This window comes from Labeo rohita, chromosome 25 (genome assembly GCF_022985175.1).
Source record: "Labeo rohita strain BAU-BD-2019 chromosome 25, IGBB_LRoh.1.0, whole genome shotgun sequence".
NCBI lineage: Eukaryota > Metazoa > Chordata > Actinopteri > Cypriniformes > Cyprinidae > Labeo > Labeo rohita.
Window position 1 is genome coordinate 11,073,992 of NC_066893.1, and position 16,821 is coordinate 11,090,812.

Consider the following 16,821-nt stretch of genomic DNA (forward strand, 5'->3'; position numbering starts at 1 on the left):
AAAGCTGAATATATGTTGTATGGTTTATTGGGAGAGGACAATATTTGGCTGAGATACAACTATTTGAAAATCTGGAATCTGAGGGTGCAAAAAAATCAAAATATTGATAAAATCGCCTTTAAAGTTGTCTAAATGAAGTTCTTAGCAATGCATATTACTAATCAAAAATGAAGTTTTCATATATTTACAGTAGGAAATTTATAAAATATGTCAATGGAAGATGATCTTTACTTAATATCCTAATGATTTTTGGCATAAATAAAAAAAAAGTATCATTTTGACCCATAAAGTGTATTTTTGGCTATTGCTACAAATATACCCAGGCTACTTAAGACTGGTTTTATGGTCCAGGGTCACATATGTATATATTAAATATTTTATTTATATTTGTAATTTGTTGTAAATTGTTTTATTTTTAATAAACTACTAAAAATAATATATTTTATAAATGTAAAATATAGATATTTACCAAAAAAAAAAGATTTATTTACATTTTAAATATATTTTCACTTATATTTATCTTATAAACATGAAGGTTTTGCAATTCTGTGCAAATAACTTAGATGATTTTTAGCATCAGCTGCATGAAACACTTTATTGTTGATGTGTAGATGCTTAAAAAGAATAACAGACGCATGAGCGTGTTTCTTAGTGAAGTGTTCTTGTGTGAATCATATTATATGGATTCATTTGCTAAAACAACATCTCTGCAGGTCTTCAGGGAGGCCGAGCCTTCTTCAGTGCTGTCCGAGAAGGTGATCTGGTGGTGTTCGCCAGCAATGACGATCAGGATCGTGCTCTTTGGGTCCAGGCCATGTACCGTGCCACAGGGCAGTCCTACAAACCAGTAGCGCCCGCCCAAAACCAGCAGAACTGCAGAGGAGGGAACGCCCAAAAAGATGCCCCTGTGTCCTTACTCAGTATGTAATCTTTATTCATCTAATAGGTACTATGATCCTAATAACTAAGGGGTAATTAGCATTAGAGCACAGTTCCATAAAAGCACAGATGGTAGGGGAAAATTCTGCGTGTGATTTACTAACAATATGCACATTCAGTGCACCAGATCAGTTTCATAACCAGCACACTCTACCAAGATCAGCATTTTTAGGCGTTAAATAATGCCACAAATACCAATAATTTGATGAGCGGTTCATTTTAATACTCTCCTCATAGTTTTGCATCTGATGGAAACACCTACAAATGCATATTCAAAAAAGTCAGGTGCAGAAATAACTGCGTCCACGCCTTTTCAGCGCTAATTCTTCACTGTGCGTCTTTAGTAAAGATTAATAAAGACAGTACTATTTTAACGGCCTAAGTGTTCTTGATTTCAGACACGAGTCAACATTTTTTCAATGCTCAAACCTAAAACCAAACAAATCTGTAAAAACAAAGAAAAGGTGGGCTCTTTTTCTGCCACCTTCAGCTGTCCCCTCCTGAATGGACTTTGAAATTGGAGGTTGCGGTGGCCAGCCATCGATCCATTGGGCCGCAGCACAGACACAGTCTAAACAAATGTCAGCGGGGGGCTTGAATAACCCAAACACTGCTGCTGAGTGAAAGGAGGAACACTTACACCACTGAAATGCTGCAGTTTGCTCACTTTCAACAAACAGAGAGTGAGCCGAATGAGGTTTATGTCATTATGGCTTGTGAAGAAGCGCTCGGAGAGCGCCAGGGCATTCATTTAGCACACAACCTCACGTAAAGCTAAGAAACTAGCATTGCGAGTTATATATCTGGTGTGGAATCACTATAAAGCTTTTTTCTTAAGCACCGATGGTGATTGTGTACATGAAGATAGGCTTTTATAAGTAATATTGTGCATACGCTGGCACTCGACTTGCCGTTTGACTTTCAGAGAAGGTTTTTCAAGGTCTCTTTCCTCCTGTCTTACTGGACATCATACACAGTCATTTTTCAATGCATCTTCGACGCAGAGCATGGAAAGAGCATGGAAAAGTCTCTCAGTGCCGAATATAATCGCAGCCACTGATAACTGTGGCATTCGGCAAATTAAAAGGTCACGCATTCTTTCAGAAATACTTCTTTTTATTAAGAATTCACCTAAAATCCAGTCCTGTTAAACAAATCCGCCACGTTTCGGCGAGTCAATGAAGGTATTAACTCGTCCTGACATTGGACTTCCTATCATTGATTGATTCGCACTGATCTGTCTCACCGCCTTACCGCGTCCTCTCATAGCCAGATCGGCGTTTCCCGTCAAAGGCTCGGGTTTCATATCCAACCCGAACACCGATGTCCTGTCCTGCCTCATTAGTCTTTCCGACTCCGGCTGGTTTCACTCGAAGCGACCCGCCGGGCCGTACCTGCGATATCGGCGTGTTGATACCTGTCATAAAGCTCCCGTCCACCTTGTCGAGAGATGTCAGATGGATGTGACTGCTGGCTTGACCGCCTGGACCGGGAAGCGCGCGAGGCGTGTTCCCGGCCCCTTCAGCTGGGATTAAAGACGACGCACCCCCTCTCCGTCCACTTGTCCATGGATAATAGCGGTAACTCGAAGTTGACACGGATCAATGTGGTGCTCCTGTCAAACCCGATCTGTCAGATTTGCTACGTGGATCAATACCACACCCAATCTCCTTTTGTCTCTTTTCTATCTATCACGTCTCGACGTAATGAACGTAAAATGACCTACATCGAATTAAAAGAACAGACAATAGGCCGACTTGGGAGTTCGTACCCAACAAGTGATGTTTCGGGGGGAACCGACAAATGCCCACACTGCTTCCAGGCAAGAACGGGGCTTTTCACCGTCAATGCGAAGTCGTTGGCATGCCAGAAATGGCAGCGTTAATAAAAGCAATCACTAATGCTCGTCTCAAGAAGGTGCCGCTGGCCATGGAGGCGTCAGGAGGAGCCTTGGTCTTTTGTGGTCCTTGAGAAGCGAAGGCCCTCGCTCCGCATATGTGGGCTCTCAACACGCCGCCAGCGAGTGTTAGGCTTTTCACGGACCTCCCATTAGCCCATTTTGAGGACGCTCGTGAAAGGACTGGAAATGAACTTGGGCACACTTTTAGTGCTTTCTCCTGCTTTTTCTGCCTCGCGGCTTTCTCTCGGCTCCCTCTTTCTCTGACTTGCCCTGACCCCTCGACCTCTTTGCATCGTGCCGAACGTGTCGGCGTTTTTTTTCCCTCCCGCATTCAATTTCCTCTCCGCCCAAGCCGTGTCAGGAAGTCTGAATGCGTACGAGAGAGACCGTCGGCGAATGCGCAGCCCGCGTTCGTCCTAATTACAGCGCTCTCACAAAGGTGCGCTCCTTTTACTCAAGGTCGAGACTCAATCAGAACGAGTGACATCACTTTTATACAACTCACCTGGCTTCACCAGCCAGGGAAAAATTGCTTTAAGTGCTTTGAAGTCACGCGGTATTGTTTCCACACATCGGCGTTTTAAGCGTTTAATGCGCTAAAGATCAGAACGTTCAGCCCGCCGCGGTTTAGCACAGGGCGCCGGGTGTTTTTTAGCAAGACCTGGCCTTTATTTTAAAAGGTTGAATGCTGGTTTGAATGCGAGAGGTGTTCGATTGATAAATTAGAGCACTTTGGTGTCTATTTATGTGGGCATGTGGACAAAGTGCTAATATTTTACAGCAGTTTACAGCCACGCTTTCACTTTTCGGAGCGACTGCCAGCTGAAATGTGGAAAACTGAGTTTCACAGCGTAGCTTTGGCCAAAAGAGGTGAAATGCAAACACTCAGGCTGTGTACGGAGATGGAGAGTGTGTAACCAAACACAGATTTCGGGCTTTTACACTGCGTTTAAGGGTGTGAACCACACTTTCGTTCTGCCGCGGGTGGTTCATTTGAATAGTGGTACATATAAAATTGTTAAAGATGATTTTGATGGTAATCATATGTGGTTTCCATTGCCCTATCACGGATGTCTGTATGTATAGTAGTTGCAGTGCAATAGGCATTAACTGGCCATCTCTCATGGTGGGGATGGGATTTTTAAGCATAAAACGGTGCCGTATGCCAGCGTGTGCCAGATTTCTGACTCTGTGTGTGTGTGTTTCTGGCACAGGTTTGGAGAAGACTCAGAGACAGGGAGTGGAGGAGCTCATCTCTGCCATGCCCTGCAACTTCGACCACGCCAGCCTGTTCATCATGCTGCAGAAACACACGCTCCTACATCGCATGAACGACTCCTTTTCCTGTCTGGTGAGAGCACAAGAGTGTGTTGTGATGGAGAAGATGTGTTATATGACACAAGATGATGTATGCATTTGACTTGTAAAAAATTATTTGTTTGGGAATCAGTTTAACTGCGTTGGTTGCATTGTGTGCCTCTTCTTAGTGAATCAAAACGTATAGAGCCACCAAAATGATTCTTACGAGTAAGTTATTTTAAGTGGTTTATAACCAATGCAACCAATGTAGTCCAAAAAGTTTCTTAACGAACAGTGATTCCCAAATGAATGATTCTTACGAGTCAGTTCTTTTTAATGAATCGAAAATAAACAATGCAATCAGTGTAGCCGAATTGATTCCTGAACAAATGATTCTTACAAATCAACACCGTAGGGCAGCCAACGTTTTTTATGAGACAGTCCTTATTAGTGAATCAAACCCATATTGTGCAACCAATATAGTTTAAATGATTCCTGAGCAAATAATTATTCTGAATCATTTCTGAATCAACAAATTATGCTTATCAGCCATCTTTTTAGAGAACTGAAAAAAAAAAAAAATCATATAGGTTTGATTCACTAGCAACTGGCCGATAAAAATGACTCTTTCATTTGGGATTCTAATTTAAAAAAAATAAGAATATAAGAATCTGTTGGACTACACTGTTGGGCTAAATGTTTTTTATTCACTTGAAACAACAGCTTCTAAGAATCATTCATTTTGACTAACTTAAAAAAAACTGATTCATGAGAATTATTTATTTGGGAATCGGTTGAACTACATTGGTTGCGCTATAAGAACTGACTCATTCAGTTGGGAATCGACTACAGAAGTCATGCTGAATGTTTTTTATTCACTAAAAAGATTTGAACTACATTCTTTGTATTTGGACTACACTGTTTGCTCTATGTTTTGATTTTCTATAAAGAAATTATCCATTTGGTCGGGAATCATTTGAACTACATTGGTTGGGCTACATTGGTTTGATTCAGTAATAAGAACTGGCTCGTCAAAATCATTCATCACGGTTTAGATTAACAGAAAATAATTGATTTGTAAGAATCATTTGTTCAGGAATCGGTTTGGTTACACTGATTGTGCTGTATATTTTTTGATTCATTAAAAAGTACTGAGTTATAAGAATCATTCGTCACTGTTTTTTAGGAATCATTTGTTCAGGAACTGGTTGGCCTACATCGGTTGCACTGTATGGTTATAAATTCCTGAACATAATTTATTCATAAGAATCATTTGCAATCATTTGGGTGGCTCTGGTTGCGCTGTATGTTTTTGAAACACTTAAAAGATCTAGATCATAGGAGTCATTCGTTCTGGAATCTGGACTATACTGGTCATGTGAAAGGTTTTCATTCACTATAACGAACTACTGGATACTGTAAGAATTATTCTTTTAGGAATGGTTTAGACTGCATTGGTTGTGCTACATATTTTTGATATACTTGATTAAAATGATTCTTCATTAGAATCATTTGTTTGCGAATTGATTTAGCTACACTGCTACTGTGTTTCTGATTCATTAAAAAAACTGGCTCATAAGAAATATTAATTTGGGAACCACTTTTTTTTTTGGAATCATTTGGAATTGTTTGGGTGGCACTAGTTTTGCTGTATGTTTTTGATACACTAAAAAGAGTCAGATCATAAGAGTCCTTCATTTAGTAGTTGGACTACTCAGGTTGTGCTGTTTGTTTCTGATGCACTAAAAAGATCCAGATGATAAGAGTGATTCGTTTAGGAGTTGGACTCCATAGGTTGAGCTGTATGTCTTTGTTTCACTGAAAAGAACCAGATCACAGGAGTAATTCATTCAGGAGTTGGACTAAACAGGTTGTTCTGTATGTTTTTGATTCATTAAAAAGATCTAGATCATAAGAGTCATTTGTTCAGGAGCTGGTCTGCACAGGCTATGCTGTATGTTATTGATTAACTAAAAAGATCCAGATCATATGATTCATTCGTTCTGGAATTGGTTGGACTATAATGGTTATGTAAATGGTTTTGATTTATTATAACAAAGCAGCATATATTCTTATTTTTTTCAGGAATTGTTTGGACTACACTGGTTGTGCTGCTTGGTTTTGATTTACTTCATTAAAATCATTTTTCATTAAAATCATTTGTTCAGGAATTGATTTGGCTACACTGATTGCGCTGTATATTTTTGATTTATTTAAAAAGAACTGACTCAAAAGAATCGTTCATTTGGGAGTTGGACTACACAGATTGTGCTGTATGTTCTTGATTCACTAAAAAGAACCAGATCATGAAAGTCATTTATTCAGTAGTTGGACTACATAGGCTGTGCTGTATGTTTTTGATTCATTAAAATGATCCAGATCCAAAGAGTTATTTGTTCAGGTATTGGACTACACAGGTTGTGCTGTATGTTTTCGATTCACTAAAAAGATCCAGATCATAAGAGTCATTAGTTTAGGAGTTGGACTACACAGGTTTCCTAACTAAAAAGGTCCAGATCGTAAGAGTCAGTTGCTCAGAAGTTGGACTATGCAGGTTGTGATGTATGTTTCTGAAGTCAGTTATTCAGGAGTTGGACTACATAGGCTGTGCTGTATGTTTTTGATTCACTAAAAAGATCCAGATCATAAGAGTCATTCGTTTGGGAGTTGAACTATGCAGGTTGTGCAGTATGTTTGTAATTCACTAAAAAGATTCAGGTCATAAGAGTAATTTGTTCAGAAGTTGGACTACACTGGTTGTGCAGTATGTTTCTGATTCACTAAAAGATCCAGATCGTAAGAGTCGTTTGTTCAGGAGTTGGACTACAAAGGTTGTGCTGTATGTTTTTGATTTACTGAAAAGATCCAGAACATAAAAGTCATTTGCTCTGGAATTGGTTGGACTATACTGGTCATGTGAATGGTTCTGATTCACTATAATGAACCAGCATATAAGAATCATTCTTTCAGGATTGGTTTAGACTGCACTGGTTGTTTTGATTTACTTAAAATGATTCTTTGTGTGTTTATTGGACTCTGTATGCTTTAAAATTTGAATGTGTTAAATTCATTCCCAAAATTAGCATAAATAGTCTATCAGTCACATCCAGGTCTTGTCATAAGTGAGTGTGTGATGTGTTTGTGAAAGTATTAGATATAGGAGGGGTTTATATGACTGGAGGGGAGGGATGTAGCCCTCCGGCTGAGTCAGGGCTCACGGTTAAGACGGGGATAAATGCTTCCAATCAATACAACCCAAATAGGAAAACCATCCGCTTGCATCCCGTCTCCTCCATTTACTGCCTTGAATAAAAGATCCCTGCTGGGGTCTGAGTTAGTATGTTTATGTCAGTGTGCGTGCGATGAAATTGGAACAGTCATGAGGCACATACAGTATACGGGTGAATTCTCACTGATGGACGACAAGTTGGGTGGAGGTACCAAACACAGCTAATGGTGCAAATTCATGTTTTTGTATATATGACTCAGTACACAATGTATAGTAATATGTACGTGTTCATTTTTCACCGTTCGCTGTTAACACTTACAGTTGTTTTTTTCTCTTTTCGTGGCATTGTGGTTCTGTACCTGCTCTGAGTGAGCACCTTCTGTTATCCATTCAGCTTCTGAATGACTCTGTCTGCGTTTGGCTCTTTGTGAAAGGCTCTACAGCCTTTGTTCAAACTTCTGTGTTCGGCAAAAAGAGAGCCACAAAAGCCACCTGAATGTGCTGTTTTTCCCATGCCTTTTGGGATGTGACATCTGTGGGGGAGTGGGACTGTTTTTTAAGCAAACGAACGGAAGGGGAACGGGATTTTTTAGTAGACCACATACACTATATGACTGACTTTAAAAAATGTGTCTTATAATGTATCTCGTAGATTATGGGTTGCTAATGCAATTTTTTGCACTAAGATGTCCTCATAAAAATCCTCAAAACTCAGATGAACCATGCTAATGAGACAAAAGCATCAGTGACTCCTGTTAATCTGCTAGTCTTACAAAATGTACAAATATATAAAAATCATACAAATTTCATACAATATCATACAAATTTCCAAAAAAATAAATTGGTATGATTTTACATATTTGTTGAAAAAATTGTTACATGAAATTTGATCTGACCATTGAGTCAAAAAAAGCAAAAATCTAATTATATATACACACATGTGTGTGTGTTAGAGCGTGCTGCTTATATATATATATATATATATATATACATACACACACACACACACACACACACATATATATATATATATATATTGCAAATCAAATAAGAAATATGAATAGTTTTCATGTTATGTAAATTATGATACAGAAATATAGTAAAAATACTAATAAAACATATATATATATATATATATATATATATTTTTTTTTTTTTTGTTACTGTCTGTGTGTGTGTGTGTGTGTATATATGGCAATCGTATAAGAAATATACGATTTTTTTCATTTTATGTAAATTATAATACATAAATGCACTAAAAATACTAATAAACCATATATATATATATATATGTGTGTATGTGTGTGTGTGTGTAAACGTGCTGCTTATATATAATTTCATTTCAGTTTTTCATTTATTTTTATTTATTACGTATTGCTTCTTTATACGTAATAACAACAATACATTCATAAACTGTGTGTGTGTGTGTGTGTGTGTGTATATATATATATATATATATATATATATATATATATTACATGTTAACAATACATCACAACAATACATCCATAAACTTTGAAAAATAAATTTAAAAAAACATATATTTAATTATAAAAAATGTATATTATTTCTTATATGAGTTGCCATGGCAAGTTTATTTCTTTTTCTATATTGCATGTCATACTTTATGCTTTCTTACATATTTATGTGCTCAGTGACAACTATATCTATCTATCTATCTATCTATCTATCTATATATATATATATATATATATATAAAAATGTAAATGAAAACTAAAATATTTTTTTAATTATATTATAATTATTATATAATACAGTAAATGCAATTTTTTAACAAAGCCTTCAAGTCTCAGATTTTCAAGCTTACTCCAAAAAACTCCCAATCAATACACGTAGCCTCAAGGAAAATCAATAAGTGGTGCTGTTGTAAAGCATAACTTTTTTTTTTTTTGCATCAGCTGTCGTTTGATACAGGGATTAGGCTCAGTGAGCTGTTGGTGATTCAAAGACCAATATTTGGCTTTTTTTCCCCTCTTGACTACAGGGAATGTGTACACTGGATTCATTGGACTGCGTGTGCGTCTTCAGATGCGACTCGCGAAAAAAATGTGTATTTTTGCAATCAGAAAGTTCAGGCTGTGAATGTATCTTCAAATTAGGGGCAGCGATGACCAGTCATGCTCCAACCCTAATGTAATTACTCACATCCCCTTCACCCTCCATCCCATAATCACACATTCTCCCTGTGACACACTCCTCCACATTCACCCTCATTAACAACCATAATGGCCTCTAGATGGGACATAAAAAGCTTTCTATTACAGTCACTTACTGGTGGAAATAAAGTGATTCAGGACTTGACCATACAAGAGACACGTATGGAACTAGCAGGCTAACAGGAGCGACTGACGCTTTTGACTTGTTACCTTTTTTGTCAGTTATATTGAAATAAATGTTTTCGGAACAGAAATAGCCATATCATATTTAAATTAATATATTTTTATTGTTTTCAGTACTGCATTAATGTAAATCGTGTGTGAATATGTGCGTGTGCAAATAATTATATTATGATATAATAAATATATAATTGTACATTTATCATTTTTTCTATTTATTTATTTTTTTACATATACACGTGTTTTTTTTTTTTTATAATTTAAATATATATTATTTACCTATTTATTTACTTACTCTATGACAGAAGAAGATACCTAAACTATATACAGTTGTATAATAAATATTAATAAGTAATAAATATTTTTTCTTCAGGGAAATTCTTTTCAGGAAAATTCTTTCTTTTCTGTTTTTTTTTTTTTTTTTTTTTAGTTTTTAAGTTTGTTTTTTCTCAGTAAACTTTCCTTGTGTAATATGTATTAAGCCAAAAAGCTAAATTGGTTTTGTCGTCCACAGGCAAGGTTTTGTCGTTAGTCTCTCTTTCTCTGTGTGTGTGTGTGTGTGTGTGTGTGTGTGTGTGTGAGATTTTTTTTTTTCTCCCGACAAGGAGAGCCAGACTGGGCCGTGTTCGTTAGGATGATGCTGCTGCCGTCTCAGTCGGTCGTTAGCGGTTAATTGAGCGGTAGGAGCCAAGACACGAGCAGGCCATCTGTTTGCCAGAGTGGAACATCTTGTGGCACTCGGCTCGGCGCTGGGCCACCGTGCCTCAGCCCTGAATGGTGCAATATTAATAGATCTGACCAAGACGGGAAGAGACGGACTGTGACAAAGAAAAAAGTCGTAGATGAAAAAGTGGAAAAATGGGCAGTAGCCTTTTTTTATTTTTTTTTTATTTTTTTTTTTTTTTTGCTGGACCACTTAGCCAAGTAGTTTGGATTTCCACTGCCTCAAAAAATATTTTTAGCATGTGACAAAGAAATATTAATAATAAGTATTAATGATATTAAATAAATAGATATTAAATAAATATCTTGGAAATATACATTTATGTCCTTCTATGATAAGAATAAATTCTTAGAGTTTTCTTTGTTTGTAATTAACAAATCTTCATGCATCACAAGTTATTATTACATCCTGTGGATGTCAATGAGTGCTAAAGATGCAAGTGCCCAAAAATGACTTTTTTAGGGCTCATAAAACTTTGGTTTGCAATATTTTTATTGTGCATTTTCCATAGGACATATGCAGACTGTTGTTTTCACTTGTATCATCTGATATACAAACTGTCTGTTTATTTATATATATATATATATATATATATATGTATGTATGTATGTATGTATGTATGTATGTATATATATATATATATGTATATATGTATGTATATATATATGTATAGATGGACGGATAGATGGATATATATATATATATATATATATATGAAAATATATACTATATATATATATATATATATATGAAAATATATACTTATATGTATATACACACACACACAGTATATATGGCAAATCTTAAAAGAAATACTTTTTTTGTTTCAGTTTTTTATGTTTTTACTTTATACTTTTGTATATATTTTGTATTCAATGACAGTACATTCATAAATGGTGTGTATATATTGCAAATCGTATAAGAGATATTACTTTTTTATCTAATTTTTTAATTTAATTTTTTAATTTTTTATTTAATTTTTCTTTATAACTCTTTACAATATTAAACTTTGCACTTTCTTTTATATTTATGTACTCAATGACAACAATACATTTTGTGTGTGTGTGTGTGTGTGTGTGTATATATATATATATATGTATGTATGTATATATGTGTATGTATATTTCACTAAAGTTTTTAGCTTTACATTTTTTTTACAATTTATTTCTTACGTTATACTTCCTCATATATCTATGAACTTAATGACAACACAAAGGTTTTGTGCTTTTTCACATTTAATTTTAATTATTTTTCCCTTAAATTTCATTTTACATGCTTAATATTACCTAAGAGCTTTTTTATTACTTTGTAGAAAAATATAATACATCTATATATATATATATATATATATATATGCAAATCATATAAGATATAATGATGTTTTTTCATTCCATTCCAGTTTTTTTTTTTCATTTATACCTATATATTTATGTATTCAGTGACAAGAATACATTCATAAACTGTGTGTGTGTGTGTGTGTGTGTGCACCTGGTATTCATCACGTTATGGGGACCAAATGTCCCCACAAGGATAGTAATACCAGTAAATTTTGACCTTGTGGGGACATTTGTGAGGTCCCCATGAGGAAACAGGCTTATAAATCATGCACAATGAGTTTTTTTGAGAAAGTAAAAGTGTGCACAGTCTCCTGTGAGAGCTAGGTTTAGGTGTAGGGCGATAGAAAATACGGTTTGTACAGTATAAAAACCATTACGCCTATGGAATGTCCCCATAAAACATGTAAACCCAACGTGTGTGTGTGTGACAAATGGTATTAAGAAATATTAATTTCTTTTTCATATGATTTAAGTTTTCTAATTTTATCTTTCTTTTTTACTCTATTACATATTATACTCTATACTTTTTTATATATTTATGTACTAAATGACAACAATACATTGTGTCTGTGTGTGTGTGTGTGTGTGTGTGTGTATACATATATATGGCAAATAATGTATTTATTTATATTTAATTAAAATATTCATTTATTTGTTTTTTTATTTTACTTTTTTAATACATTATACTTTCTTATACATTTATGTATACATTTTTTAAGTTTTTTTTGTATGTCATTCTAATCATTTTCCCCTCATTTTCATTTTAGATGCTTAATATTACCAAAAATATATATATTTGTTTGAAAGATTTTTAGAGTATAGAACTATTTATAGAACTATTTTTGCTGCTTAGTATAGAAGAAACTCTGAAATATATTTAAAGAAAAATATGTATTTTTAGAAAAACGTTTGGAGAAAGATCATAATTATTTATGAAATTTACTAGAAATTTCGGAGAGAAAATAGTTTCAACACTCCACATACGTGTCACCACATGAAGTTCTGGAGAGAAAAAGCAACTTTCGACAACCTAGATAAACTTCTGATGACAGATTTTCCTCAGAGGTAGAACATGTTAGAAATCTCGACAGCTGTTTTCGTCAGTAGACGGTTTGTATGTCTGAAAAGGTTACCAGCCAACTAGTGAGTAACTCCTTTTATTTACTCGCCCCAGCCAATTTTTATTCAAAGTTGAGCGTTTATTTTGAACCCTCTGTGCGAGTGTGAGAAACTTGCTTTGAGATTGTAAGGCTGGATGCTCTTTGTGTAACATATCATGTGCGTATTCATATAGTATCAGTAAATATTGAAGAGCCTGAAAGGCGTCTGGCTGTAATATAAGCACTTAACCGGCATTTAGAGTAATGTAAATAGCAATAGAACAGGTTTGCGTAGGTCAGACAGACCTTTCGATGAAGGAAGGGCCGTGGATGAGGTGACGGAGAGATTGAGTTATCAAGTGCAGTATCTCAAAATACACGGCGTATCAGCTTTGTTCGAATCGTGCGGTGTTGGACTTTAATGAAGCTTTCTGTCTTTGCTCCTGCACGAAGGTCGCGGGGTCTCTGTATCTCGGCTGCTGCTCAGAGCCGTGAGCGACGGTCCCTCGTGACAATCGGTCTCCTGCGAACGTCTGAGACACATCGCAGTTCTCCTGATTCGCGGCCCTCCGCACCGTCGTGGGCGAGCGGCCCCCTCAAAGTGTTAATTTGCTAACGTTCCTTCAGAGAAGGCGTCTTAATTAAGTTTGTAAGATTCATGCCTAATTTAGTTATTATGTGAGGGATGAATGAGCTAATGAATGCAACAGGAGCCTCACGGCGATCTCCACCCGCCCGCATTATGTGTGACTTTTCTGCCTATGAATTAATTGTTTGCACTTAACCTTGCACTCGTTTGTTTAAATGTTGGAAATAGACGGGGTGTTTTTAACAATATTTTTTTGGAAGAGCTCGTCTCGCACGCTGCGGTTTTTGTTTTTTGTGTGTCTTGGCGTGAAATGAGAGGCGTGCTGAAATTAGACACTTCGTGTTCAATTAGCGTAGCACTGTTGTTGAGGAGAAACTACAGTAGGTAAGTGCGCCGAATGTCGTGACTTCGTAGAGGTCCTGCAGGGGTCGAGCAGAGCCGGCGGCATTTTAGAAACTTTTTCTTCACTGTTTGCTGTGCTACTTGTTGCTTCTGGCCTTCAGATTCAGAGAATGTGTATGTTTTATGGCTTTATTAAATGGCATGTATTCAAGGCCCATGTAGACACCAAAATAAGCACCAAATGCTAGTTAAAAGACTTTCTTGAGTTTTTTTGTTGGAAGAATGATAGTCTGAAGCTTATGTAACTGACATGTTTTTACCTGAGTAAACAGATGAACATATTTTGGGGGGGGGGGGCAACTAAAAAGAAACTACGGAAATAAAACAATGCAAATATTACAAAACACAACATTAAAAAGTGTATAAATCGTTTGTTTTTCTAAAGAGACATTGTCTAATAGTGACACCAGCAGGTAAAGTTACAGCGGGAGTCCCATCCCTGAGCCCACTGAGTTTTAACAGATGCGCTAAAGCATGCGGTGATTTTGGTGGGGGGGTAATTGAGAATGAATACCTCGATCATGATATGATTGGGTGTGACTGGTGATTCGTTCATGTAATAAATCCCTCCTCTTGTGTTTATGTGCACGTTTCCGAATTAACAACATAATGGAGTTAATGAGAAGAGTAATTTAAAAAAGTAAGTAAACAACTCACACACTTTGTTACATCAAAATAAGACTTAAAAATGGCATGAAAACATGATCTCTGGAAGTTTTTAGTGAGTAATCAGCTTTGTGAAATTTAAAGTAAATCTGTGACCAGTGTTTACCAAGCTTTGATGACTGATGATCCGAAAAATTCAAAAATAGTTCAAAGTTAACTATTGAAAGGAATAGCTGAACATAAGTTCACAAATAAAATATGTTGTTTAAATTGTTACTGCCTTGAGTTATTATTTTGGAATAAATGTAAAATGCTTAAAGGAGTCATCGGATGCAAAGTTCACTTTTTCATGTTGTTTGAACATTAATGTGTGTTAGCAGTTTATGTACAAATCTACCCTATAATGATAACAATCCATGCAGTGGTTTTTAATTAATCTGTAAAATTAATATCCCCTTTTTCAAATCAAACCATTCTCAGATGCCTGTCGTTGTGGCGTCAGACCGACAGAAGCCACTCCCACGATAGGTGATTGACATGAGCGTTTTACCTCAGATCAGCTGTAACAGTCCGACCTCCTGGATGTAATAATGAACATAGTGGTCGTCATTTACTCCCGACGTCTGAGCCGCTGAAGATGCAGTGGATTATGTTTGTTTGTGAAGGGAATGCGCCTCCTGATCTACATAAAAGCATCTATGTTTGCGCAAATCATTTGTGATCCAGCTTCACTTACAGCAGAAATGAGTATCAGGGGTTTATTATGAATCTCTGCAATCACCTTTCCTAATAACATGCTAGTTAGCAAGTTTAGCGGCTAAATGCGGCTAAAGTAAACAGGCTCGTCACTCCACAGAGAGAAGAGAGGAGCGGGGTGAGCAGAGCTCAGTTGCATTTAAAGGAACAATCCCTGAGAATGGGATGATTTTTGCAGAGCTGATTTTGACTAGGTAAAAAGGGTGTTGTTTTACACAACCATTGAGAATTTTTAACGAAAGTATATTAGAGACTTTTCATTAAGACCCTAAAGAATCATATCAACTTGTGGAAAATGGGCATCCGATGACCCCTTTAAAAAACACTAACCTGATGAGATTCATACTTGGCTTTAATAAATATAATATTGATTACATTGTTAATGTGAAAATATAAAATATAACTGTGTTTTTTATTTTTCTGATAATGTAAGTAATGTTTATTTAACCAGGAAATAGGATATGAATTTACATTTGATTAAAAAAAAAAAAAAAAAGGACCTCCTCATTTTAGAGCACCCACTTATATATACACTATGCATTTACTTATTAAGTATTATTACCTATTAAGTATTTTTAATATACTTATTTATAATTTATTTACGTGATTTTACATTATTTACAATTAAAATTTGATGAGATAACTTAAATTTGCAATTTAACTAAACTGGTAACACTTTACAATAAGGTTCATTAGTTAGCATTAGTTAACTACGTTAGTTAACATGAATTAAGAGTGAACAATACTTCTACAGCATTTATTCATCTTAGTTAACATTAATTTCAACATTTACTAATGCATTATCAAAGGAGTAGTTCACTTCCAGAACAAAAATTTACAGAAAATTTACTCACCCCTTTGTCATCCAAGAAGTTCATGTCTTTCTTCAGTCGTTAAGAAATTATGTTTTTTGAGGAAATCATTTAAGAATTTTTTCCATTTAATGGACTTCTATGGTGCCCCGAGTTTGAACTTCCAAAATGCAGTTTAAATGCATGCTCAAAGGGCTCTAAACAATCCCAAGCAAGTGATCAGTTATTTTCTAAAAAAAAATTACTACTATATACTTTTTAACCTCAAACGCTCGTCTTATCTAGCTCTGCATGAACTCTGCTTTTTCCGGTTCAAGACAGTTAGGGTATGTCAAAAAACCCCATCTCATTTTCTCCTCCAACTTCAAAAATCATCCTACATCGCTGTTTTATCTTTTTTTTGTCCAGGGCGTTTGAACTTCTTTGCACGTTCACTTTGTAAACACTGGGTCGGTGCTTCTGCAGCGATGTAGGACGATTTTGCAGTTGGAGGAGAAAATGACATGGGACTTTTTCGACATGCCCCAACTGTATTGAACGCAGACCTAGACAAGACAAGCATTTGAGGTTGAAAAGTGTATAAACTGTACATTTTTTAAGAAAATGACAAATTGTTTCAATATTGAAGCTGGGTTTAAACAGCATTTTGGAAGTTAAAACTTGGGGGCACCATAAAAGTCCATTATATGGAGAGGAATCCTGAAATGTTTTCCTCAAAAAACATAATTTCTTTACAACTGAAGAAAGAGAGACATGAACGTCTTGGATGAC

General features: G+C 35.8%; 1 protein-coding gene across 8 annotated transcripts in view; it reads left to right on the forward strand.

Annotated features, from left to right (window-relative positions):
- Nucleotides 1-16,821, forward strand: part of cadps2 (Ca++-dependent secretion activator 2) — a 197,579-nt gene that overhangs the window by 113,257 nt on the left and 67,501 nt on the right. For all 8 annotated transcript variants that reach the window (XM_051100201.1, XM_051100202.1, XM_051100197.1 and 5 more), the window contains exons 11-12: nt 714-920; nt 4,054-4,190. In XM_051100201.1, the coding sequence (XP_050956158.1) occupies nt 714-920; nt 4,054-4,190 (344 nt within the window). The remainder of the gene's footprint in view (nt 1-713; nt 921-4,053; nt 4,191-16,821) is intronic.